Consider the following 27,478-nt stretch of genomic DNA (forward strand, 5'->3'; position numbering starts at 1 on the left):
GCTCAGTGTTGCTTGTGCAAGATAGATTTAAGTAATAAAATATGCTGCTGGCACTAACCCTTCTATATAGGCTTTATGATGACAGATTTCAGATTTGAAAATAGAGGTCTCCATACAGGCTAGCATTCCTCTTCTATCCCCTTATAGAAACTTTGACCGGTCATTTTCTACTGTTAATTTATTTTTTTTGAACTGGAAAACTTTTGATACCAACTTCAGCAGGAGTTGGTCATGATGTGCATCAGATGGTGCCAGGTTTGGGGCCCAGCTCAATCCAGACCATGCCCTGGCTTAATGCAGCACAGCAGCTCAAAGAGCCTCTCATTTCAGTCTCCCTGCAATTTAAACTTGCTACATCTGAGCTGTAAATATGTTCAAACATCACACAGTTTGTTGCAGCAATCACCCCCTGGGTGGCAGATACCTCTTACATATCTCTCTTGAGAATATAATGAGAAACACAGAGACTTTAGAATTGGTACTTCTAGCAAGCAGCTTTTCATTGGCATGCAAGGCCAGAGAGTCATGAAAATATTTGAAATTCAGAAGTTAAGAGGAAAAAAGTCCATTAACAAGTTGAAGACTTTAGCTATAGGAGGCTTTTAAAATTTTATCTAATCTAATTGGTATTTAGTAAGACAGGTTTTTTCAAACAGTGCATCTACAGTCCCCAGTAAAAACCCCTGTGAATGAAATTAATTATTTTGTACTTTCTGCAGATTTCAATTTTGCATCTTTAGATATTCTGTTTGAAATGTGTAGATAGTCCTGCTGTTGCTTTTGCCTGGTAATGATGTCATTTCCACAGACAATTAATCCCATTGATTAATTGGATTTGTTACTTTTAGAGAGGCAGCTAAAAGAAGTAGTAACAATTCATGCCAGTTTTATTTGTGAACTTCCAAGTCTGTTAGAATTAGGTCAAAATCAAAATGTGGCCTATAAAACCCAAGAACTGGCCATTGATTATGACCTGTGTCAAGAATTCTTGCAAGTTATTTTTGCACTGAATCTTACTCAGAAGGTGGAAGTACAGTACACAAATCAAAACGTGACTACAGGTTTGAGGACACCATTGGTTTGAGAAGCTAAATAAGTGATTGCACACTTATTCAAGGTTTAAAAAATGTTGGGACACAAACAGTTTTAACTTTTTCTCTTAATATTCTATTTATTTCACTGGAGGGTCCTCTCACTCCCATGTGCTACTGTTGGCTATAAAAAATATGAAGATCTCCTCCATCCTTGGATATCCTCTCACAGCAAAGCATTTGGCACCTGCACCTGCCCAAATTCAAGGTGCTGAACGCTGCCCCAGCCCCCAAAGGGAGCTGCAATGTGAGGGGAGAGCATCCCACACTCCACAGGGTGCTGCTCTAAGGACGTAATTTTGTTTGGATCTGCTGCTGGAAATCCAACTATGGGCTTCAAGTCTTCCAATCTGATCTCGACCTCAGGCTTGATGGACAGAGAGATTTACTGCAGCACATTTACAGCCAAACCAGGTTTTTACAGACATTGTACTGTGTCATTCTAAGCCAGGGAGGTGTGAGAAAGATGTGTTTTACCACATGTGTGAGAAGGGCAGCTACTGACTTACTAAAATCAGCCAGATTCCACCTCTCCAGTCAGCTGGGACTAACCTAACACAGGTTAGCCCGTGTACAACAGAGAAAAACAAACCCCAAAAGATTCACCTAAAGCCAAATACTATATGAAGGCAGACAAGATGTATTACATGGTGTGATTACATGTCTGCACGAAAAGGAATTCTGTGCTTCAACACAAAATATTAAGACTGCAAGCCAATTTTCAAGAACCATGTGGTGCACAGCTGCAGACAGACATGCAAGAATAGGACAAAAATATTCCCCTGCTGACTGAGCCCCATCAACAGTTTCAGTTCACCCCCAAGAGCTCAGGCAGGGGTAGATATAATCTGCAGGAGAGACAATCCTGCAGGGAGAATTTGTGTGCTGCTGCCATGTACTGCCCCAGGACATGAGAACTACTTGCACAGGTCCTGCAGGGTTAACTCTGCCAGGCTGGGGAGATTAGAGCTGCATCCTACGAGGGTTTCCTGTCTTTTCTATCCTACAGAGGGATTGGAAGAGACAGCTTGAATAACATTGCCATCTCCCCTCTGACATCTTCTATTCTATTAATAATGTCTTACATTTTAAATCTCATTCTCGTCATGCCAAGCAGATGAACACTGGGCTGTGGCTACATCACTCACTAAAGAAAGCCACCATCATTCCCATTCAACTGCTGAACTTTCTAAAGGCTCCTTACTCTGCCTGGGCTACCTAAAGAAACTTTTCTTTAAAAGACATTTTGGTCCTCTCTTTCCAGCATGTCACTCATTTTTAAAAAGTTGGGTTATTTTACTTGACAATGCAGGTTACCATAACTCTTTTGATATATCTGCTCTACCCAGCTGCAGAAATTCATACTGAGATCTCACAACCAGCACTGCTGAAATCTAAACTCAGAAACTTCCATCTCTCCTTTATTTCCCTATCTTTTCATCAAGATCTCTTGCAAGAAAAAGTGAGTACAGCCCGCTAGAACCAAAATGACCCACTTCACATTCTCTTCTCAGCTTGAACAGATAACAACAATGAAGGCATAACTTGCATTAATATCAAAGTATCTGCCACTCTCAAACACATGTAACAAAACATACACCATTTTCTCCTAGGAAAAATTACAGAAATATATTGCAGCAGAAACTGCAATTACAATACAGCAGAGTAGAAGGATCAACATTAAAAAATACAAATTGTTTCTCCTTACATACTTATTTCTACCTGAAACACATTTACATGAGCAAAATAAGAAATAGATCATTGGAAAACAATCCAAAGCATGTGGAAACAAAAATTAAAAAGTATGACTACATGTATTTTAAATTTGCTTCTCTGGTCTCCTCTATTTATGATAAAAATATCCTGGATGAAGGGAATGGAACTAGTTGAGCTCTCTGTTTCTGTTTTGTGTAGTATTACCTCTGGGAAGAAAACACTCAGTGAGTCAAAAAATTCCACTTGTATCATCTAATTGCCAGTGACTGGGCACAGGTCCGGTTTGTTCAACTTTTTCTGCAAACAGTGAAATGGAGTCCAATTTTTCTATGAATTCATGTCTCCTATGTCTTTCTCTTCCACTATAATACCCTCAGCATCATTTTTTCTCCTTCTCACAGATCTTCTCCTAAGACCATCAGCCAAAACCACCTTTGACATCCTCTGCCATGCTCCCAGGTCCCCTCCACAATCAAAACTCCCTCCAGCCATTTCCTTTTCTTGGAAGGAGAAAACACTTTAAGCAGAGCACTTTAAGGTAGAGGGAGGGGAACTGGAGAGGAGGATTTGAATAGCCCTTGAAGGGAAAAGACAAAGCCCTCTAGGAATGGCCCAATCCTAACAATACCACCAAAAGGCAGCCTGGATGACTCCATGCTCTGAGGGTTTGGAACACTCTGTTCCACCTCCACCACTTCACTTTAACACAACCCCAGCAAACCAAACCAAGCCAAACCAACATACAGCCCACCACTCTCAGCCCCCAATCTCTCCAAACCCACTCCCTATCTCCTCAGGAAGAACTGTCAACACTCACGTTATCATTGGGCAGAGTTCTCAGCTGATTTCCAGCTCAGGGTACAAATCCTTTGAGGGTGAAGAGACATTTCTCTCTGAATTTTGCCTTAGATTCAGTGAAAGTTCAGAATACTGATTTTGATGAAAACTCTGGGAGCTCAGACTGACATTATGCTATAAAATGCTTTCACTGGAAAATATGCACATCATTCTACTTGCAACAACTATCACAATATCTCCTCAATATTATGTGTATAATAACAATGTGATCTCTTTCTAACACCAACTGAACATATTTAATACGATAGTATTACTTTGTGCACAGCTATTTAAAACCCACTTTAGTTGTGCATTTACACTGCACAGATTTTTTCAGCTATGAGAAATGTATTCACTTAAGCACTTCATGCCACACTGACAAATCACTGAGTAATGTCAACCCCAAGAAGTGTTTTCTAGTCCTGTTATACTACAGGGGCACGTTCGAGCATGATGCAGAATATAAAGAAGATAATGATGAGATTTATGTGTGTAATGGAAACTATGTGCATTGCACCTCCCACACACTGTTTAAGAATTATGCCCCACAAAATCATTTAAAATAACTCATATGCCACACATTGTGAACATCTCATCTGAAAACTACTCCTCTGCCTGCTCTATTGTACAGGGACAACAGGCAGCTTACAAAGAACAAGCCTTATGACTTCAGACCCTTTGAGTTTCTAGTCTTTTCTTTTGAGTACTAAAAATGCAAACCAGCCTGTATCATTCAAATAATCTAATTTTCCAAGCCACCTACATTAACATAAACGCCTTAAGGCTTCTAGCCCCAGAAGTAAAACCTGACAGGTCAAATTTTATTGTTTGCTCCATTCATCATTACTGACACAGCAACTCAAAGTACACAAGTCACAGTCAAGTCACTGCTGCTTCTTTCTCCCTGAGCTCCTGCTGTAATTTTAATGTAGAGCTTATTAATAAGGACATTATCTTCTGTCCCTCAGTGCTGGCTCCTTCCACACATGTGAAGAGAAAAAGCCCCAAGTTCTGCTTTTAACAACATCTAGTGCTCCCTCCTTTGGGGTAACGTGCCCAAGCAAGACATTGCTGGTGATATGTTTCATCAACAAATACTTATAAATGTAAGAAAATGCTGTAATGAGAATTTAAAATACATCCCCCACCCCCCCAAAAAAAACCCAAAAAACCACCAACCAAAAAAAAACCCCAAAAAACACCAACTCCAGGAAAAACCATAAACTTTTGGACAAAATAGAGAACTGATGTTCTAAGCAAGACATTAATTTCCTGTATAAAATACAGTTGACAGGCCTACATGTCCCAGCCTAAAACAGGGAGAAAACTGCATTTTTCAAGATGCTAATAAGATACAGTCTTACTTGATTCAGTAAGACTTCAGCACATATATTTAAACACATTCCCTAGAAAAACATTGTTTTTCTGAGTTTTTTGGAATAATGAGCAGCCAGCAGCAGGAGTATTACATATTTAGACTTCTAATTATTGGTAGCACTTACTTGGTTGCCTAAATAAAAACATTGTCTTCAACACTGCACAAGTTCGTAAACAGGAAGGGGAAAAATCAGTGACATCCTAAACATTATTTCATCCTTCTGAATAAAGCATATGTGAACCAAACTCCCTGCAAGATGTTGAACTTCTTCAGCATTAACCCTAACTACGGAAAGAAAGTGAATGTGTCATTTCCCTCCCTTTAAAGAAAAAAAAAAAAAAAAAACCAACCATAAAACACCAAAACTAGAATGAAACATAAATCTATATTAAAATTATTTTAGTATGCTAGAAACTGCCATAACAAAACCCCAAAATATTGTTGTTTGTGGATACCTTGGCCAAGATATTTTAGACATGTGTGACTCACCCCCACACATCCCCACACACAATCCTCCCAGTCCCTTCCTAGGGGGTTTTTTTGGGTGTTTTTCTACAACTGACATGAAAATATGAGGAGCTGCATTATCATGCAGCAGGTCTAATTAGGTTCTAGAGGCACTCAGTGGGTAAACATAATTCTAATCTATTTAAGGAAGATACATTTAAATGAATCCTATCAATGAAGTCTTGTCAATTTAAATGACCACAATAGAAAAAAAAAAAAGCATAAAACTGTCAGAAGAGTAGACTACTTATTTTAAAATTTATTTAAGGTTTACTGTGCTGTGTGAGCATTGGTGAAACTCAAGGCAACCAGGCCACAATCCTGCAGCACTAAAAGATGAGCATGTTCAGTTGCTTTAGCGAGCTCTGAGTATTATCAGAGCCATTTGGGAAAATGGGCTTGCACAGAATATAAGGGAGCTGGATGTGAGAGAAGCAGCCTTGTGCTCCCTGAAGCTTCACCTCTCCCCAACCATCAACCATGGGGGCTGTGGTTTGGAAACCGGAAGGTTGTTTTATTCTGCACAGCCTCTCATACTGCCTCCCCCAGCATGGTATTTATACATCAGTACTGCAGCTTTATATTGAGAAGGATTTTTTGAGGGGGTTTAGAGCAGTTTTTTCTCTATAGTCAAGTAACCAAAATAATATGAAGAAAGAATTACCACTTGCAGCAACCCACCTAAAAGAGATGTTTAATTGTAATCTCCTCCAGAATCTTTAGACATGACTTGGTAATTAAAACATTCAACTCTGACAAGCCTTAATGTGGCAAAATAACAGGTTCAGGAATTAAAGAGAAAATATGGATTTAGAAACTGACACAGTATGTTAATCACAGAGAACCCAGTCTGTGCAAAAATAAATTGTTCTGGACTGAGAAACGTTATAATATGGAAAAACAAACTAAAAATATCTTTTCCCTGCTAGGCAAGGTTAGAGAAAGGAAATAAACATCAGCATACCCCAATTAGACCAGCTTGCTTAACTCACAGTTGCTAAAACTCGGACACACAACTTTGGGTAAATTTTGGGTTCTATCAGGGCCTTTTCTGCTCACCGACCCTAGCACAAACTAAAGCAGTGAAAATTTTAAGTAATCTCTCTTTAAAAAGATTATAGCAAGGAAAAACAAAACCAGGTTGTGATCCATTTTAATCTGTTCACCAGAATGCCTCCAGTGTTTCTCTGTCCTGCCTTTATGCAGCAGCAGAGATCACCAGGCTTCAGCAGGACCAAAGAGCCCCCATTTCCTTCCAACACTGACCACCAGCTTTAACAGAGAGTTAAGCAGACAGTTTCCAACAAAAAGAATCAGTATCTTCTTTGTAAGAGGTTTATTTAAGGGATTAAAAAAACCCTTTTGTGTTGTTTTTCCTTTCTTTGTTCATTTTTTTGTTGTCTTTACTTTCCCTTCCCCCAATTTGTGTTTGTAGAGCTGTGTTCATGAAGACTAAAGGGACAGCAACAAGCAGTCTCTGAAGGAACATCATGTCCTGGGCCACAGCAATTTCTCATTAATTCACAGAATCTCAAACCTAGCAATATGGCAAAGCAGCCCTTACTCTGTAAAAACTGCCCAGAGCTCTTCCCTTTCCCCCTCTATCTGTTGAGTCACTGCAGAAGCCTCTATTTTGGCTGTTCTCACAATTGATACTATGTCAGGTAAAAATCCTTGCAAACATGTATATATTCATGGGCTTTAGCTGAGGAGCTGTCACAGAGGCAGCTGCAGTGCACAGATGAGTGGTTATGCAGGGCTGGTTTTTCCCGGTTAGGATGTAAAATTGGTAGAGCATTGTTCGGGATTTTGAATTTACTATCTGACACCACTGAAAAGCAAAAGCTTCTTCACTTCAACATGGATCTAAATGGGATTTGAAAGGAAGCTGAGGAATTTGCAGAATTGGAGGATTATGTGAGCAGAGTTCAAAAGTGGTATTTCCCAGCTCCCTCTGAATTTAACAAAGGTTACCCCAGCCAGGGGAAAGATCTTTGTCCTGGATTGTTAATTTGTAGCAAAGACACCCTTAAAAGGAATCATTGGAAGGACTGTAGGAGGCAGGAAGCCATTTTTAAAGCACATTAATTGACCAAAAGAGAAATGCCATTCTTCAAGCATATGCAAAAATGCCCTTTACACTTAACTGTCCTAAAACACTGACATGGATTACAAGGTACAGAAGAATACAGATCTTCCTTATTCTCAAATTTCTGCTCATTCCTAGACACCATGCAGAGAAAAACACCGTATAAACAACAGGATGTCTTTAGGATACACAACACTTGATCAAAAAAAATTGCTCACCTCACGCTTCAAGCCAAACAAACTGTGCAGCGTTGGTTGCACAGCGCAGAACTCTGACTGTTTTGCCTTCTGAGAGACAAAATTTATAATTTAGGAGTTGATTATGCAATAACAGCTTCACACCGCTCTTGGATTACACAACTCAAGTCTCACCATCCCAGGGCACACACAGGCTGAGGGAACATCTACCTCGTGGGAATGGAGGAGCCAGATGTGCCAGAGTAAAAGCAGGGGATATATAAAAGTACTCAACATCGGGACAACTCTAGTTCTCCCACAGTCCTCTGGAGTTTCACAGTGGTTATTTGGGAGAAAAAAGTCAGTAGTGCTAAAAGCCTCATGTCAGATGTATTGCTGCAGTTAGGAACCTTCCTGCAACACATGGAGTCAAATAATGACATAGGGATGATTATTGAAAATCTGCTACTAGAATAAGGAAGTAGTTACAATGCTGCAAAATCCTTTTCCTGTAGAAAGTTCATTCAGACTGGTCACATCCCATGAAATCTATCAAATTCCACAAAGAGAGACATGAAAGAATAATTTATTCTTGTACCTCCCACCAACAATCTTTAAAAAGTATCCAGGGAGCAGATGCACAAGGATGAGTTGATTTTCTTCCCCATGGAATTCTTTAATCACATCCTATGATGTCTTACCTTCCTTTCTGCCACCTCCTCTCTTACTTCTGTAATTTTCCCTTACAAAACCAGACCAAAGCTAAACGTCAGCAGATATTCACCTAACTCTTCATCTAACTGGGCACACAGGAAGTCTTAACAGTTGCTGAGCCTTTACCGAGTATCTTGTTTTCCATCAGGACATTTCCATCGGGGTTGTCCAGCCTGGAGAAACAAAGACTCAGGGGTGACCTTATCACTCCCAACAGCTTCCTGAAAGGTGGCTGTGGTCAGGTGGGGTTGGTCTCTTTCTCCAGGCAGCAATTGACAGAACGAGAGAATACAATTTTAAGCTGCGCCAAGGGAAATATAGGTTGGATATCAGGAAAAAGTGTTTTACAGAAAGGGTGATGAAGTCCTGGAATGATCTGCCTGGGGAGGTGATGGATTCACCATCCCTGGATGTGTTTAAAGAAAGATTACTTGGAGCCATGGTTATTTGAGGTGTTAGGGCATGGGTTGGACTGGATGATCTTGAAGGTCTCTTCCAGCCTAGTGATTCTGTGATTCTCAACAATTAGACACTTTAACAAGTATTTGCTAATTGTGCTTCTGCATACAGACCCTTCCTAATTAAATGTTGCGGCCTTCACATTGCACACATTTAACCAATAGTGTCTCATTATTTTGGTCATTATTTTTTTCTTCTGTTTCAGGATTGTTGGAAATTTTTTCTTTTTCTTGTATATCCCTTAATATCAAATTTATTACCTGATGTTATGACAAGAGGACATGATTTTTGCATTTTCAAACAGAAAGAGACATGATCATGGACTTAATTAGTTCACAATGATTTCATTAAAATTTGCAGAACAACAATGTACTTAATTAGAAACATAATAATTATGCCAATGTACCTTTCCATCTTTGAAGGGACCATTAGTCATTAAGGTAGTATGTTTTGTAATTTAAGATCATCCTAATTTTCATTTTCTGACTAGTTAAGTACAGTCATCGTCATGTTCAGGTAATTGCTTTATTAACAAGCTTAATTAAAGTTCCTGTAAAACCGACATCTACAAAGTTATTCTTCTTAATGTGTTGTTCACAAAAACATTAACTAATTACATGGAGCTCTTTATAGGGCTTACATACCTCATAAGCTTAATTCATTGGTACTTTAAAGAGCTTTGAAAACTCTGCCTGTAATAACCTATGGAAGTGCTTTGTATTGTCACAACATTAAATAGAGCTGTTATACCCAGGAAATTTCTTTGCACAAAGTTATTAGGTGAGAGATGGTGTACATTTTAAAACACCTGCATTTCTAGAAGCACTAATTAGAAAAAAAAAAAAAAAAATCAGTGAAATCTTTGACAAACCTAAGCCTCTTACAGTTCAAAGCTCACAGGAAATGGTGATAATTTATAAATATGTTTCCAGAAATACAAGCAACTTCTGCAAGTTCCAAAAACTAACTTTTCAGTTGCTGAAAACAGGGTATAAGGACTGAGTACATCCAGACCACAGCTGTGTTCAGATTTTGTCATGCAGAAGTGCTGAATTGTTGGCGAAACTGAAGAATCCCATTGCTTAGAAGAATTAGTTTGCCATCTAGAAAACTAAACTAGAACAATAAAAACCCCACCACACACTACAGCCATATCTATTTTCAACAGGCTTATCAATTTTCACTTTAGCACTTGTGCATAGCAGATGAAATAATCCAGATCAAATTTTCAAGATTTCAGAAAAAGAACCAGAAAGTTTTAATGCCTAAAGGATGGTGAGATTTTTTTTTTAAGCAGTACAACTCCCACACATGAAGATAAATCAACTTTAGATCCATCAAAGTTCTCATTACCTTGTGTCTCCTATAGTTTAGGTGACACTTAAATCATAGTAGCACAAGATGTGGGCATGGCATTTTCATAATTTTTAGCATTTTACCATTTGTCTTTGTGTTGGAAATCAACACCACTGAGTATTTTCCAATGGAAGATTAAAAAGATGAAAGATACTTTTGACCAGCCCTCAATAAATTAGTTGTGGGGCTGAAGGGTTCCATGTCATTGGTGGACCTGCAAGGCTGAGTTAAACATCCTGAACCTCTGTCTAAATCAACCAATAAGCTCAAAAATGGAGTTTTAGTTTATATTTTGTTATTTTTTTCCCCCCTATAACCCTTGCACTATTGATTTGGTTGACTTTCCCCGATTTCGTCAAGAAATTCTTGCCTCTAGGTCTACAAGGTTTCCTGAGAAACAGCCAGAATTATTCCAGGTTCAAATGGCTAAATGAGAGCCTGTCAGATGCATATTTAGTATGCATGTATTTTCTTAATGTGAATTCCTGGTCATACCCAAGTTTCATCTGCACTTGATCACAGTCACACTTCTGTTGTGTCTTTTCATTTTTTTCCTCAGACAACAGTTCAAAGCATGGAAAGGGCCAGCCCTGGTACAGACACTGCTGCTGCAGGATACAGCTCCAGGTCATCACTGAAACTCTTTGATGCTGCTCTGCCAGGCCAGGAACTGGGAGCCCAGAGTCCATCTCCCAGCTCAGCCCCTGCTGTGCCTGCAGGAGAGGCCAAACCCCCCTGCAGCCACAGGATCACCTGCTGCCCTGTCTGCACGTCCCAGCCAGCAGCAGGGGAAGCACAAGATACAGGTTTAGAAGAAGTTTTTCCCCCTGAAACTTGGTGGCCTCTCTCCATATTTTGTTTACAAGCTTAGCAAGAACCTGCCCCCTTGCCCAGCTTGTCACTGCACGATCCCAACTCAGCAGATGCAGAGCCAGGGACCAACAAACACATCCTGGCACAAAGCAGCGCCCACACTTGAGTCCACCGTGCTGCATTTGCACAGTCCATACTAGAACATCACAGCACTGCAGGGACAGAAATAACGCTTACCAACGGCACTGGCATGTGAAAGAAAATTAATGAGAAAACTTTAATTTTAGTGACTTGAAGGCAAGAAAAACGGATCACATTGTGTGGTGAATTCTAACAGTGAGTTTGAGGGAAGCGGTATGTTCTTTTGGTAAAAGGTACTAGACACCCATGATCATTCCTTATCATAAAAACTTTATTTGTTAGGACACTAACATACACTATTTTATTTTAATCCTCTCTCTAAAGTATTTTCAGTTCATTTACCAAAATTCATTTTCTTAAAAAAAAAAAAAAAAAAAAAAAAAATTGAATTTTGCTAGGACAGGAGCAATTGATTGTAAAACATACAATAAATAAAGAAGAGACAAAGTTGTTTCAGGATATATCTTTAAAAAATCTCCTGTGAAAAAATCCCCCAAACCCAAACAAGCAACTGCTGGGAGGTGTCTCTGACAGTCAAACATGGGCACCAGGAAATATTTCATGTTTTCATTGTAGCTGCCAGGCTTATATCATAATCACAATAGCTTGGTGAATTTATAATATTGGCAGTATGCCTGATGAAAACCAGTTAGATCTTATGGCGAGAAATAAGGCCAAAAGCCCATTTGGAGCTAGCAGAGATGCAGGTAAGATGCACTGAAATGAGTTAATAGCATGACAGAACATGAAATGAAATCTGTTTACTACAGAACATCTTACAGACTCAAGGGTTCAGACAGAGAAAGTTGTTTTTAAAATGAGCCCATCTTAAGCATAAAAACCAAAGCTAAATTACTGCAATACACATTCCTGAAGAGCATGAAAGAGTAACTTGTTTAACAGGCAACATGTGGACATTTTTCCTGCAGTCTGTGTGCACAGATGAGAGTTTCTGCTCTGATTTGCTCCTTCTGGCCATGCAAATCCTTCAGCCAGAACAGGAGAGAAGCTGAAATTACCAAGGCATGGTAGAATTTTAATATTTGTGTCCATTAATAAGTGGAGAATTCAAGATGCCCAGCTGAGAAAATAATGTAGCTGTTGCAACACAGCAGAGATTTTTTTTTTTTGCCTGACAGCTTTATTTTCCTGTTTGTTTGTTGGGTTGTTTTTTTGTTTTGTTTTTTTGTGAAGGCTATTTTTGGATTTTAAATGGTAGTTTTACTGGCTGTCAAACATTACTTTGCATGCATGACAACAAGAGAACCTTAAGGGTATTCCCCAAAACAGGCTTTGCAGTGCCTGAAGTGCTGTTTTAGGGACATGTATCCAAGGCATGGAAGGCTTTATTTGCTAATGGGAGATCTCGAATGCCGAATGGCTGTGAAGACATTTTGTTTTATTGAGTCAAGCCCTAAGGTGATCATAATTTCAGTATAACAATGAGTCAATTTATCCCCACTGGGTTATGGGAGTTTTTTTTTATGGTACCATATATGCTGCATCTGGCACACAAGCCTATTAAAACCACAGGCTAAATGAATTGTAATATGTTACCCATGCAGTCTAGGAAAAAAGAGACAATTAAAAATAAATCCATCACTGAAGAATGATTCTGCTAAGTTTCATGATTCTGCTAAGATTCATGAGACCAAGCATAAAGAAAAACAAACTATCCCCAAATCCTCTTTTCTAAACAAGCCAATCTCATCAAATATGGTTTTTTTTCAGTTGCATCATCAATATTAAAAGTTTTCTACTTCATTAAGAGAGAAACATTTAGAGAAACACGAAACAGGAGAGCAGCAAGATTGTGATTTGGCATTCTGATGTGCTGTTCGTTGTCACCCTGGTTTTTCTGAGATTTTTAAAGACTTTTGATGGTTCATAAGATGGAGTCAGACTTTTTAGCTACTGTACAATATTAGGAGCAGTTTCTGCCTTTCTCACACATGTAACATAAACAAATCCTTTGTTTTTCATTCTCTGTCCTTTGTTTGCATATTTCTAACCTGAAAACAATAGTAACTGACAGTTGGTCTGGCCATTCATCTGGGAGGTGATAACTCCAGAAGCCAATCCACAGCCAGACCCAGAAATGTATAAAAAGTAAGAAACAAACAGGCAGAGGGGCTCTCGGCTTTGGCTCAGCCTTGGGCTCGCTCGGAGGAACAACTCTGCCCTGCAAAATCTCTCGTCTCCATGTGATTGTTTTGCGTGTCCCGATCACAGTTCGTTAAATACGGAAAAGCCTTTACATGAAAAGAGTATTCCTAGATTAATGGAGAGTGATCCTGAACACGGCCCAACAGCAAGAGGCACTTGATGTGAGCCCAGAGCCCGCTGAGCAGTGCTGCTGAGCTCCCAGGCAGGGCTTACCTTGGTGCTGTAGGTGTGCCCGTCGGAGCCGCAGACCGCGCTGGAGTGTGCCCCGGGGCACGGCTTGCACTTGGCCACGTTGGCTGCTCCAGCCCAGTGCTTCTGGGCCAAGTTGCCTTTCTTTTGTCGAAGGCTGTAAAACAAGACACACGGCGGTTTTTGAGAAGTTTGTATAAAACAGAAGAATTAGAGCTTCTCCGGATAAAGCTGGGTCTTCAGTACAGCACTAATTTAGAATCATTTCGGTTGGAAAGGACATTTAAGATCGTCGAGTCCAACCATTAACCCAGCAGTGCCAAGTCTACTAAAGCATAATTTAAAGCAAGTAAATTAAATACAGCTCCTAACAATGCTTTTATAATATGGCACATTACAGCAGGCAATCTAAAAAGTCATAAATTGGTAGGCAGCCCTGGATTTACAACACTTGGTGGTTTCATTTAGATTTATAACTACAAATGATTTGACTTTAGAACACAGCATTTCTGGTGAAGCGGGCAACGTTCCACCAGGTTGTATTTAGGGACATATTCACCAGGCCTTCTCAGAGCTGGCAAGCTATTGCTAAGGTAGCAATGATTTTAAAACAAAATCCTTCAAAAAACATTGCAATTTATACTGTGCTTATAACAAAGCATAGAATCACTAAACACTGTTGTCACGGTAGGGGAAGGAGCTCTTTTGACACACCAGCTACTGAGTGATCAGCTGAGGTTCTCAGATCAATCACAGCCCTCCAGGAATGCCATAAAGTCACAGAGAGCATCTCCAAATCTACCGATGTGTGCCCCTGGGGAGTGACTGCAGTTGTGTTCAAGTCATAGAATACCCAATTATTGCATTAAAAATGTCTATGAAGAAAGACATCTGCTCCAAAAACTTATTGCAAAATGTGCCATTGATTCTGACTAATGGTTTATTTTCCTGCCATAATGAACTACTTGACTGATAGGACATTAAGTAATTATCACCAGCCTAATGTTGTAAGCTGATTAAAAGTTTGCTTTAGAAACCCCAATCCAGTGTTACGATGCAGATTCATTTTGGTCGTGTGTACTTGTATTTCACTTGAAAGCATTTACAAGGGAAGGCAAAGCATCACAGCAGAGACCGGTAAGAAAAATAACTGCCATCTGTTCTTGTACCACAGGAAACAAAAAAAAGATATAACAGTTCAGCTAGAAATGCATTTCAATGTGCTGCTGAATGACTTTATCACAGTTCTAGAAAAATATATACAGATATTTTTTAAAGCAATTTCTCTACAGCTTGCAAATTGCTACACAATACCAGCTCTGATGTAATGACACATTCAGCTGCTAAATAATATAAATTCTATTCTTTCATTTCAGTCCTAGTTTTCCTCAAGTCTAACCTTTGCCAGAGGTGAATAGTGCTATTAAGAAGATTGGGTCCACAGAAGGAATCCAATCATAATATAATAAACTATGAAAACAGAAGCCAAGTATTTAAGACTAAATTCCCTTGTTATTTTGAAGAAGCCTTCTTAATGCAGAAGGCAGCACTCCCTGTTCCAGATGCATTCTGCCTCAAACAGGTGAGATTACACCAGTGCTAAATGCTGTGGATGAGTGGCTACTCAGTTCTGAACCCCCTAAACAGCTCTGTGGATCTGATCTCTTATGCTGAGGCTGTACAAACTGTTTATTTAAGTTTTCCACAGTAACTGGTTTGTTATCAAAATGCAATGATTATCTTACTTTATGGAGCTCTTTGGATTACAGGCATGACTTTTGTTTTTTTCAGCTTGACAGGAAAATTTCTCCCTTTATTTTACTTACAACCCCACACTTCTGGAAACACACAAACTCAGAGTCAAAACGGTGTTCGAATGTCGTACTGTATATACTGCTGAGCAGAGTCTGGGGATAAATATGAAAGCTGTGCTTTCCCTCTGGAGACTGCAGAAGGTCATAGCATAAAGCAGAATTTTCATGACTTTAATTTCCACAGTCTCAAAAGATAGATCCTTTGTTATACACAAAACTGTTAAGAACAATATTTTAGGATTAGTTATAGAAAAACAGCCAAGAAATGCTAAAATTGAAGTGTGTGATTTAGTGCCATCATCATCAAAGCCATTAGCCACAAAGTGTGGAGGATGGAGAGGAGTGAGTGAACTAATGAGCACCTCATCAAAATTAAATATATTGCAACTTTTAGCTAGACTGATGCCTAAAAAAACCACAGGATCTGAGTGGCAAGTATAAAACATATTGTAAAGCATTTGTGGACCACACTACATCAGGTATTCTACACTAAAACATTGAAAGAAAAGTCCACTCATGGCAGGGTTGCTTGTCCATCTCTGCACAGCCTTACACCCCCTTGCTCTTAAATTTATTTAGTCCTTCTTTGAGCCCTTCAAGATTCATATTGCAAAGCCAGTTCCTATTGGAAAATTCTTCTCAAGCTGCTGATGTTTTCCACTCTCCCATCATCACTTAAAAAAAGAAAAAATAAAAAAGTAATTAAATTTGATTGTTTCAAGCTATTGCAGCAGCTCATCAAGCCTGGTGGCCCTTCCCATCACTTTACTGAGAGTACAAAGAACGTGGACAGCCTTAGGCCTGGGCTCTGTTCTCAGAGCAGCTGCCTGGAAGACAACACCAAGGCTGGTGTTCCCTCAGCTGGGGAGCAGGATGGTTTCACCTGAGCCCAGTTTGCTGTGTTTCATCTGCAGACAATGAAGGAAACATTGACTCTCCCTAACTCCCACATTCATCTTCAGGATATTCTTTTGATAATAAAAGGAAGTTTATTATCTGAAAGAGTGATGTTCAATAACAAGAATTTATGGTGGAGTAGATCTCCAAGCATTTCATTAATTTGAAACAAAAATGAAACAATTTTAGTAGCACTTCATATAATGTGTGTTATGAGGCAGGGAATGCTGCAAGAAATCTGCAGCTTCCTCATTCCTGCAGGCGCATGGAACTGGTAGCACAGCAGCTGTTTTTGTTGCAAGAAACAGTCTGGCTTTTAAAAATTAATATGTTCTTTTCAAGCTGCATGTTTTTCCAAAATGATAGTGCAAAGTGCCGCTGTACTTGAAGCAAGTCAAAAGTAATTTTTGTCAGCTTGGGCAAGTGAGAAACAGCTGAAAGTTTTAACTGGATACCCAGGTTTCACACCTCCACCAAAACCACAGCTGAGCAGCTGTCTTGCAAAAGGAAGATCTGTTTTCCAAAAACAAACATGTATTTTTCTGCAGTCATGTTTTGAGAGGCTGGACAGGACTTTTGGAAGCTTTTCAATCCTATAACTCCTAACAACACATCAAACGTACAAACAAACAAATTAAAACCTAGACAAGAACATTGGCTGTCATAAGCAGCCAGCCAGCAAATCCGCTCTCAATGGAAGTGCACATTCACACACTCTGGGAATGCTCTGCTATGGTAATCATCTTGGTTTAGAATGAATCTGTCAGGAGCAAGCCAGGCCAAAGCAAATTAGGCCTTTCTCTCTCTCTGTTTTTTTTTTTTTTTTTTTTTTTTTTTGGTTTCTTTTCTGATGACCAAATCCTTTAATCCTGCTTTAAGACTCGGTGTTGAAAGGATCTACTACTATTTTCATTATTTCTGAAGCTGGGACACATGAATGTTTTGGTCAAGTATTAAGACTTCTAGGCAAACCCTGCCTGCTTTTGTTTTGCAGACTGGTGAAGCAACGCACCAAAAGGCAGAAGAATTATGGAGCTGGTTAAGTTTTACAGAATTCGGCGTCTTGGTATTTTAATACATAAATCTCAGCGGTTCAAAGCATTCACAGCTCACACACAGGGAGAATGAGCAGCGACTCAAGTTCATTACTCTTCACACAGACACACTGCTCACCACACACTGCAGCAACCAGGGAGCTGACATCTGCTTGGTTTGCACAGGGGCAGGGAGAGTGCCTGAGGCTCTGCAGATGCCACCAGCAGATGCCAGGACAGTACATGGCAGCTCGGGGCAGCCAGAGCCCCAAAGCTACCACACCTGCACCTCAGCACTCGGCTTCCGAGCACAAAGCCTCAGCCACGCAAAGAGGACCTCAGAAGCTCGAGGAAAAGTGGCTCCACTCAAGATTTTATGGCTTCCAGGTGCGCTCTGTGCAGCCACAAGCTCAGCCCCGGCTGGGAGCAGCTGACAGCACCAAGGATGGGAATCACCCAGCCCTGTCCCAGCCTGGGGGACATCAGTTCTAGGCACTGGGACCCTGCTGGGGAGTTTGAACTGTGCCTTTGATTCAGCAAAATTTTGTCAAACAAAACATCTCAAATTGACTCAGATTAAAAAACAAAACAAAAAACAAAAACCCCAAAAACAGCAGCCAAACCCCCAAATGAAAAGCCTTAATTCCTGACCAATGACCTAGCCTGAGCTTTTAGGGAATCTCTGTATCTGTCTGATAACAGCTTTCTAAAGAGCAGTACAGAGGATCATATATGTGAATAATCTCTGGCAAAGGCAGGGGTCAAACTAAAGGTACTTGCACAAAAAAATGTTTTGTTTCTTAACATTTACAGTTTGATTTATTTACATTTAATTTTATATTTGACACATGTTCAGACTTTTCATTACCAAAAAAAAATGCAGGCTATCAAGAGTATGTTCAAGACCAGTTATTCCCAACTGCACCTACAGTAAATTAGCCAGTTAAGCATTGATGGATTTAATGCGATCACAAATCAGGTTCCTTTGGCACACTGTTGTTTTGAATGTCCTGACAAAATTTTAGGATGAGCAGACAGTAAATAGAAGTTTCTCCTTAGGACTTTAGAACATATTCAGTAATTTTATCGGGGGGGGGGGGGAAAAAAAAAAAAAATCCTGACCAGCTCAATACTATTCAAATAGGACCTGAAATAAGAAGTTGTAGGAATTTAAGCCCAGAAAACATGATAGGTGTAAGTAATTTTCAACATGAATTGAACCAAATTCTATGGTTGTGTAACATCACTGAAACACCAAGTTAAAGAACAAGAAGAGACAGTACCAATCTCACTATTTGTTTACCTGATACTTTCTGTCAGAAGACATTGTGTAACTTATTTGTTGGTGTTTTTGAGAAACTCTTTCTGCTCTTATTTGCAGCAGACCTTTGAAAACTCACCTAACAAAATCTCCTTTGAGTAAAATGTCTTTTTTTTTTTTTTTTTTAATAGAACAATCCTTGTGTACAAAATACTGACTTGACAAAAATAAATTATTTCATGGAGATACAGTGGTGTCACTGAACTTTTACTGGCATTGCCACTCCTAGCTGGGCTGATGTCAGCAAAGGCTATCTTTTCCCAACAGTCTCTTCCAGAGACTTCTTCCATGTAGTAACAGCCATGTCACCATCCTTGGGGTTTGCTGGTTCCCTGGAAGGCAGGTTTGAGTTAGGCACCCACAGGAGTGCCCACCCACTGCAAGGATTCTCCAGGCAAACCTGTCTTTGGTGGTCTGTGAGCTGTCTACTGGAGTTTTCAATTATGGCTCTCACAGAGACATTCCTCAAAGATAGGATTAACTTTATCCATCCTTTTTTCTTTCTGGACCTTAAATCAAACCAAAATTCCTGTCACATAAAACTATTTTAAGCTCTAGTAAAACAAAATTGAAAAGTTCAGGGCACCAGAGCTGGTACCAGAAGCTAGAAGGAGCTCTGACAGCAAACTTGAATGGCTTCCTGAAGGTGGAACAATTCACAGTGGGAACAGTTTAAAATGTACCGTCTGTACCGTCTCCATGCCTTATGCAGAGTTTGTTCATGTCCCCCTGAAGGAAGCTTATCACACTGAAGATAAAGCCAGCAGTGCCTGCCCGTTTTTATCTCTCCTTTGCATAAGTTGTTTCTCTTGTTCTCGAGGAAAAGAATGACAAACCTGAAATTTGCCAGTATAAATGGCAGTGTCCTCTTCACTCTCTGCATCATTTTAGTATTCTGTTAGAGTTAAGAGCTTGGCCTCATTTCTAGAACCTTTCATATTTTTCACAAGAGCTGTGTATACCTTGAGTCACTACCAGTCAAGATTTGTGAAGAAAGTAGTCTACATATATTACCTTGAAAAAAAGGTACTATGCTAGCTATTGAATCTGATACAGACTTTATTTAATATAAACACTGTAAAATGAGAACAGGCATACGATTACAGCAATTTCTCCACCTGGGTTTTACACTTTCAGAGACAAAGAATAATAACATGCAGCCTTGCATTTCAGCATCATTCCACTCTACTAAGTACCACTTTCCCTGATTTCAATATTCAAAGAAATAATTTCACCTAACTGATTCTACTTTCTCTTGCTGCCTTTATATCTTCTCCCCAGCAGATGTGGCTTAAAAGATCCGTAAGAAATAAAAAGGCCACTGCTCATTGGTAGATGTGCAAAGGTTTTAATGGGGCTTGGAGATGGCTGGGGACCCTTCTGGCAGAATGAAACTTGTTCAAGATTGGTAAATGGATAATCTACTTACTTGCTGTTCTCTCAAACAATGACATTGATGAGATTATATTGGGAATTAAGTCTGTACAGAGAGAACCAGTAGCCACTGGAGTGTTCCCAGAAAGCAGCTGATAGTCAGAAGACAAGAGTTAGAGATGACAAATTTAGGGAAGAGTTACAGCAAAAATCTCAAATGTTAAAGTGAAAGTGTACTAGGTGTCATTCCAGTGAAATGAAAAACCTGTATTTCCAAGGGAAGAGGAAGAGTTGAGCCTCTATTTCTTACCAACAGTAAGAAAATGTTATAAAATAATCATGAGGGAAACAACATTCCAGAGGGAACTTGGCAGCTGGATGTAGAGGAGGTTGAAAGATGTCATACAGTGCAGGTTTTGCAAGAACACCCCCTGACACATCCTGCAGGGAAAATGCCCTGCAGATTCTTGCATGGATCCCACTAGGTCCAGCTGGCAACCAGCTCTGGAAAGAGAACAAAGGACCTGGGGGCCCAGGGTCCTCAGGGTTATTGGTTCTACAAGATGAAGAAAACTTCTTATTTTTTAACTTTCACTGTGTTTTAAAGGAAGAAATGACTTGGAAAAGCTGACACAGATTCTGAGGGCCTACAAGGCCAGAAAAACTCTAGTGAGTTGGATAGAGGTGGTACAGGGGCTGCAGGTGACTTCTGAGATCCAGCAGCAGCAGCCAGAGAACCCCAAATGCAACTTCTTGAGCAAAGGTGCTCAGAAAGCAGCAGGGTCTATGTCTAAACAGTTATAATACATCATTTAAATATGGATACTCTTAAACTGCCAGGACAACCCACTCTGCACGGTATCAGGATTCCAATACAAGTATCTGACTGAGATGTTAGTTCTGGCTTTACTTATTCCTGGACTAAAAATGATAAGGTTGTTTATTAAGGCCATTAGAGGAGCACAGGGATTTTTACCTTTGAGCACTTCAATACATAAAAATGGTGTTTGAAAGTTCCATTTACAGTCTCAGCTAACAGATTATTGCACTTATAGGCAATACATTTTTTCATCTAAATTCTAAATGATTTTCAACTTTTAGACCTAATACATATGCTCAACAGCTGCACAGGTATGAAAACAGGCAAAGTACACAAGGGAAATGAACCAAACCAAAAAATCCACACAAACATAAAATCCCAGTGTTCTTAAAAGTCATTGTGCTCTCCTGAATAAATAACACAGCTTCTAAACGCTGCCTGTTCTCATGAATTTTCATAAGAGAATTATTTTCCTTTTCATCGTCATTTTTTCACTAACATAAAAAGGAAGCTCAGACAACAAACTATGTAAAAATAAAATGAAATGCCTTGAATTTCAAAGAAGGAGGGGAGATAGCAGGAAGTTTGTAATTAAAGCTGAACTCTTATTCACCGCTCCTCAGTTTGCAGGAATCTCCAGCAGCCACTTCTGACTCCTGGATTTCACATGCTGGAAGAGATGCAAGAACCTGGCACCAAGCACTTCAAGGTGAAATCTGCAGCAAATGTACTACTATCTTTTCTTTGGCACTGGCCCCCTTTCCTTCTAGGACAGCTTATTGGTTTTTCCCCCCATTACCAAAGAAGAATACATTTTTAAAGGATAAAGGAAGCTTTTCTCTGCCCAGGATGTGATTACCTTGATATTAAAATAATGCATTGACCTCCTGCTGGCAGAACTTGCCAAGATCTCCAAGGAAGCTGAATTACTGATGGTGTGTGAGATTAATTCGAGCTGTCAAGTTGTTTGGGGAGGAAAGCTGATCCTCCCTCACTATGCCCTGCTTCATGCAATTAGACAGGTTCAAAACTGTTTTCACCAAACCTGGCAGAGCAGTCATTTCCCACCATTTCCCTGCTCCAGCTCATATTTATAGCTCCAGTGCTGAGCCCTGCATAGCTGTGCATAGCCATAGCCGTGCAAACACAGGTGCAGGTTACTTAGTAAGGCTGAAATTCAAGGCAGATTTCTTGGCAGTGTTTAATAACACTTTAAAGCTCCAACATGACTGACGAATCTCGCAGAAGCTGAGGACAGAATAGCTTTCAAACCATCCTCAGTGTTGGCCAAATGCAGTGGTCCGTGAAGTTTAGCACCATCAAAGCTCTGATGTCTCATGTCTGCCCAGACATTCAGCAGTTTGGCAGAATGGAACTGATGAACAAACGAATGGGCTGAAAGAGGCGACAGACCCACCCTGGGGTCTTGCTCAGATTCATGGTTCAGTTTATAACCCAGCTTTTATTCCATCACGTGCAACACAGCCCTTAATTCTACATTCCAAAAGGCCTTACTGCCCAAAATGGCAGAGTTGGGTTGATTTGGTTTACTTTTTTTTTTTTTTTTTTTTGGGGGGGGGGGGGTTGGGTTTTTTGTTTGTTTGTTTGTTGGTTGTTTTTTTTTTTTTCTGAAGCAAAAAAGTTCAGACGTCTTTTTGCCACTTTGCAACTGCAAGGGAGAAAATCAACGCTGCCCCCCCACAAAGCGTCCTCAGACAGCTCAGCTGTGTTCTGCTTCATTATGTTGCTTTTGCTTATCCTAAGGCAAATAACATACAATCTTCAGGAAAAAAAAAAAAAAAAAATTGACATTTTGCTGGTAGGGATGAGAAAGTAAATGAATTTTAAAAATATAGTAAAAATTCTTGCCCTTAAGGCACTAAATCAAATGTTTCTGTTTAAAAATGACTGCACAGTACTCCTGTTCTGTGAATACTTGGCACCATGGCTCAAACAATCACTTACAAGCTGTGCTAGCAAAATATTTGCCCCTTCTGACACATTTTATTATGAGACATGCTTATTAAATTCTCAAGAAAGCTACAGCAGATTAAGCTGCTGAGGATTTTTACAATTAGCATCGATTACCTAAGAATTCATGTGTGATTTCTGAATAGAATTAGCTTGTCAAACAATAGACAATTAAAAAAAATAATCAATCCCAAAGCCACCTCCAGAGTGTAGTCAAAATTCACTTTTCAAGGTGTGTTCAGGGAAATAATCAGAATGCAGTTTCCTATGTCAGAATAAAATGAATGTTAGTGAAGTGCATGCAAACTAAACCAGTTATAAATACTATAAGGAGCTGAGTAATTTTAAAATCCCATCCTTTTTAGCATCTAAATAGGCTAATGCCCCTGTTGCTTATTCAGCAGTGCTGATTTATAGAGCTCATTACTATGAATGTCTAAACATTCTGCTGAATTTCTCACCGTATTCAGCGCTGTCTGTCTGGTTATTGGATGCTGGAGAGGGAGCTCATAGCATCTGTACCATTGCCAGCTTCTCAAACGAGGCCATCAGAAACATTAACCCATCTTTTATCAGGCTGTGCCTTAATGAAAGGTGACCACAGCTCCAGGAAGGTCCCAGCTGACGGACAGGATTTACTTAATCACATTAATTTATGATACAGACTGAATGCACATGATCCAGTGTAGGCACAACACGCGGTGAAACACACCTTTGGGTAAAATTTGAAGATGAATTCAATTGACATACTTGCAGAAACTGCGAGATATACATTTCATGAGGTACTTCCACTGAGGGCTTAAGGTCTCACTTTGCTGTGACCTTGAATCATGAAGCCCAGCACCTGTGCATTACAAACCATCCCTTCTTCCCAAATTCTTTGACTGTGTAGCTCCACAGGCCCCTCTACCATGGAGGTCAAGGTGGTGTTAAAAGGCAATGTAGCTACTCATTTATCTTTGATAGTTTCACCATTTTATAGCTGCTTCCTCAAAAGTTGACTTTACTGTATGAAAACGTTAAGACTCAATCAGTGGCATATTTAGATAGAAAGCATTACTTGTGACTTTAACAGGTTTTGGGGAAAAAAAATTGCTGCTGAATTATTATACAGGAATCGGTTTTGGGTGTTGTTGGTTCAAGATGTGCCACCTTACTTACCTCTTTCCACCCAAATTTCACTTCAGCTACTCACTATTGATTCCTTGGACTCTATTCTTATTCTTTCCACAGTTTGCTGCTGTGGTAGAAATCTAGGGACTGCACTAATCCTTTATCACTATAAATTAATGCTATTCTTTTCCCCCAAATGTTGTGTTTCTTCAAAAAACACTTTTCTTTTCGCAAATCCTACAGAATGTGGTCTACCTTCTGCCTGACTGGCTTAGCTGACTTTTTCCTCTAGCCCTATTTTTCCAAGAGCTGGCCAGCTGTTTTAAGGAAAATTTTATAAAATTGTGAAAAAATTGCAGTGTTATTTCTTACTCACTGTTTTATTTAACCATTTTGATTCCAATCTTTCAGCCTGATCGCCTTGCCCTGACCTCCTCCTTCTCAATCTCCTTTTCCTCATACTTTTTCCCTTCTACTTCTGAAACTTCCTTCTGCTTCATTCAACCACAAAAATGAGGGAGAAGCAGTTATTTCTTCATCTACTCCTGCCTCTTCTTTTCCTCTCTGCTAGGATGTATCATATTAAGTATTATATTCTCTCTAAATGGTATCTCAATGTCATTTTGGTGCTTTACCTGTAATAGTTTAGTCTCCTTACCATTCTACACTTGAGTCCTCAGAAGTCTGAGAAAATTTATGGGTGCCCTCTCTGGTTTATCCTTCTCTCTTTGCACTATTACTGCCATTTCCTCTCAGGAACACCTCGTCCACATTAAAAGCTCACTATGTCAAGACCAAATATGCTGTATTTCTTCTCACATCATCTTCTTCCTTTTTCTGCTGCTGTTTCCCTGTCATTATATTTGTTATCTGGACTTGTTCTTTAACCATATCCTCCCTTGCCCAGCAAACCAGAGCACATTATCTTTCTGTATCCACAGTGCAGTCATGAGGCAATCATGAATTTAGCTATGTCCTATACCTTCCTAAAATTCTTTCAGATTGTCTAAGGAATCATTCTCCCATTTCATCTGTTTACAATCTATTCTTCTCTTATTTTCAGTCTTACGCTACTTAGGGTACAAATGCACTTTTACATTTAAAGCTAATTAGTAAATAACACTTTCGGTGAAGGCAGGACACGTTTGCAAAGGTAAAATACAAAATACGAGTTAGAGCTGGAATTTATATGCTCTGAGACACCTCCTTCATAAGTCCATTTCCTTCCATCTAAAGGAAGCCAGAGGCAGGTTAAATCTTCCTCTGAGGGTTCCATGACAGGAGTTGTACAGCTGTTTTTTTGTATTGATAACTGTGTTTCAGAGTCACGCTCTACTGATCCTCACTTTTTCTCTACTTTTTGGAATTTAGCAGAGGGCCCTGGAAACACTGAATGTCAGCAACACTGAAACTGCAGCTTGTATTTCCTGACAGGCATCTGCAGCCAGTTTATCTCATCTTGATGGCGATCCTGAGGTGTCAGTGTCAGAGCAGCTCTCCCCTTGGCTGTGAGGAGGGCAGGGTTTCCATTTCAGCACTCACATTTCTGCTGTGCTGCACAGGGCTGGGTGAAACTCACTATGAAATGAAAAAGTTCTCATTGTGTTTCATCCATATGAGTTTCTAAAAGGACTATGAACCTGTTACACAGGCAGATGGTTCAAAAATGTCTGAACTAACGAAGGAACTAATTAACAAAACCCCAGACTTCTGAGCTAAGATAAAGTGTTGTTGCAAATGAAAAATTTATACACAGATAAAACATAGAGGCTCAAGAAATTAACTATTGATGAGGTGCTAAGCAGGAATGACCGTGGTGTAATTCAGCTTGGCAGTCTTGGGCTCTGGGTAAACTGGGGTAGCTAAGACTACAAAAACCTGTCAAAGCACATGAAAGAGATTTAAAGCTGTTCAGAATAATGGCACACACATTACAATATGGGGCAATGAATAATGGACAGAATAATTTATGCAACAAAACTATAAAGTGTCCTTTTTGTTCAATATGAACCATCTATTTAAATGCCAGTAAGTTACAAATTCAGAATTTATGAAAAGGAGGAAAGAAGGAGCAGAGGATGTGTAAGTTTCCTGTATTTCTGTCTGCTGAACTGCAAGGCAAGGGACTGGATGCAAGACTAGAGGAGCAGGTTTGGGTCTCCATTAATGTTTTCATCTCTTTTAACAAACTCTGTTCATCTGACTTCTTAACTCATCAAACAAATGAACAAAAAACTCACATTATGTTTTACTACTAAGGTTAATTAGTTTTCCACCTTTGAGGATCACTGATTGTAACAACCAACTAATCAGAATGGTGTGTTTTGTTTCATAAAAGAAGATGGATTGCATGGTGATCAAAGCTAGAGGCCAGATAAATCAGCAAAGCAAAATTCCCAACTCTCACTCCCCATACATATTAAAGAACATTTTCCTAGATACTATCATAATAAAGCTTACAGTAGCAGTTGCAATAAAAAAGCTAAGCAGACATTAATTGTTTCTTACTAATATCCGTAAGCAAAAAAAAAAAAAAAAAAAATAGAAAGCTTAAAATTTTTGCCAGTGAAAGGAGAAAAAAAGGGGAAACAGAAGAAAAATTGACAAGAGAATGTGACGTCATAAGGCTGCAATCTGCATTGGTGACAGACTGAATGCTAATTCTGAATGAAATATGTTGAATTTGAATGCAAATAATGTTAATAACAAGTTTTTAAAACTATACTTGCAGAAGTGACATAACTTCAATACTTGAAATACATTGAGGAAGACCTCTACAAAACTATTCTTTTCTAGTAGAGCTGCTACTTGAAGAACTCACAGATTATTGATTCAGTCTGGGTCACAACTGTGGCTGGAGTAGAAAACCCTTCTAATCCAGATCAAAACTGTTGTGACTGTCCTTCCATGACTCCCTTAAAAAAATCAGCTGCACAATAGTTTAGGTTTGAAGGAAAATTTAAATACAGTGGAAAGGATTGAGATTGCAATGAAACGCACAGCATGATTTAGCCCTTGGATGTATTTTCCTTTTTTGGAAAATTAACACAGTTTCAAAATTTGACACGGTTGTAAAACAACCTCTAGGTATAAAATTCTTCTTTATTTTAACACTGCACGACATTGTATGGGAGTGTTCATTCAGATGTGTGAGATAACATAAGCCCTCACTAAGGGACAAAGTAATTTCTTTTCAAAGTGAAGACCTTGACAGGAGAAAAGCACAGGGACTGTCAGAGAATGCTTATTTCATGACAAGTTTTGCTGCTGGAGCTAAAGTAAAATGTAAGCAAAACACTGCAGTAATTAGAGTAACCACATCAGTAAGTGTTCAGAAGATTTGTGAGCTTTTTCTCTTTGTGAATCCTGCAGGTGTAGTAGCAAGTCCTCAGAACACTCTGAAGAATCTGCTTTCCCTGGAAAAGTATGCAGACAGAAAATGATAGAAATTGCCTATTCTTCATATGAACAGAAACAAAAGGTAACTTGAGGGCTACTGGGA

At 39.4% G+C, this 27,478-nt stretch overlaps 1 protein-coding gene across 1 annotated transcript in view; it reads right to left on the minus strand.

The window, feature by feature from the left end:
• The window catches only part of SPOCK1 (SPARC (osteonectin), cwcv and kazal like domains proteoglycan 1), a 276,373-nt gene that overhangs the window by 78,044 nt on the left and 170,851 nt on the right, over positions 1 to 27,478 (minus strand). The window contains exon 5 of the mRNA XM_040078277.2: positions 13,657 to 13,789. Within this exon, the coding sequence (XP_039934211.1) occupies positions 13,657 to 13,789 (133 nt within the window). The remainder of the gene's footprint in view (positions 1 to 13,656; positions 13,790 to 27,478) is intronic.

Source organism: Hirundo rustica, chromosome 14, assembly GCF_015227805.2.
Source record: "Hirundo rustica isolate bHirRus1 chromosome 14, bHirRus1.pri.v3, whole genome shotgun sequence".
In the NCBI taxonomy this organism is placed as follows: Eukaryota; Metazoa; Chordata; class Aves; order Passeriformes; family Hirundinidae; genus Hirundo; species Hirundo rustica.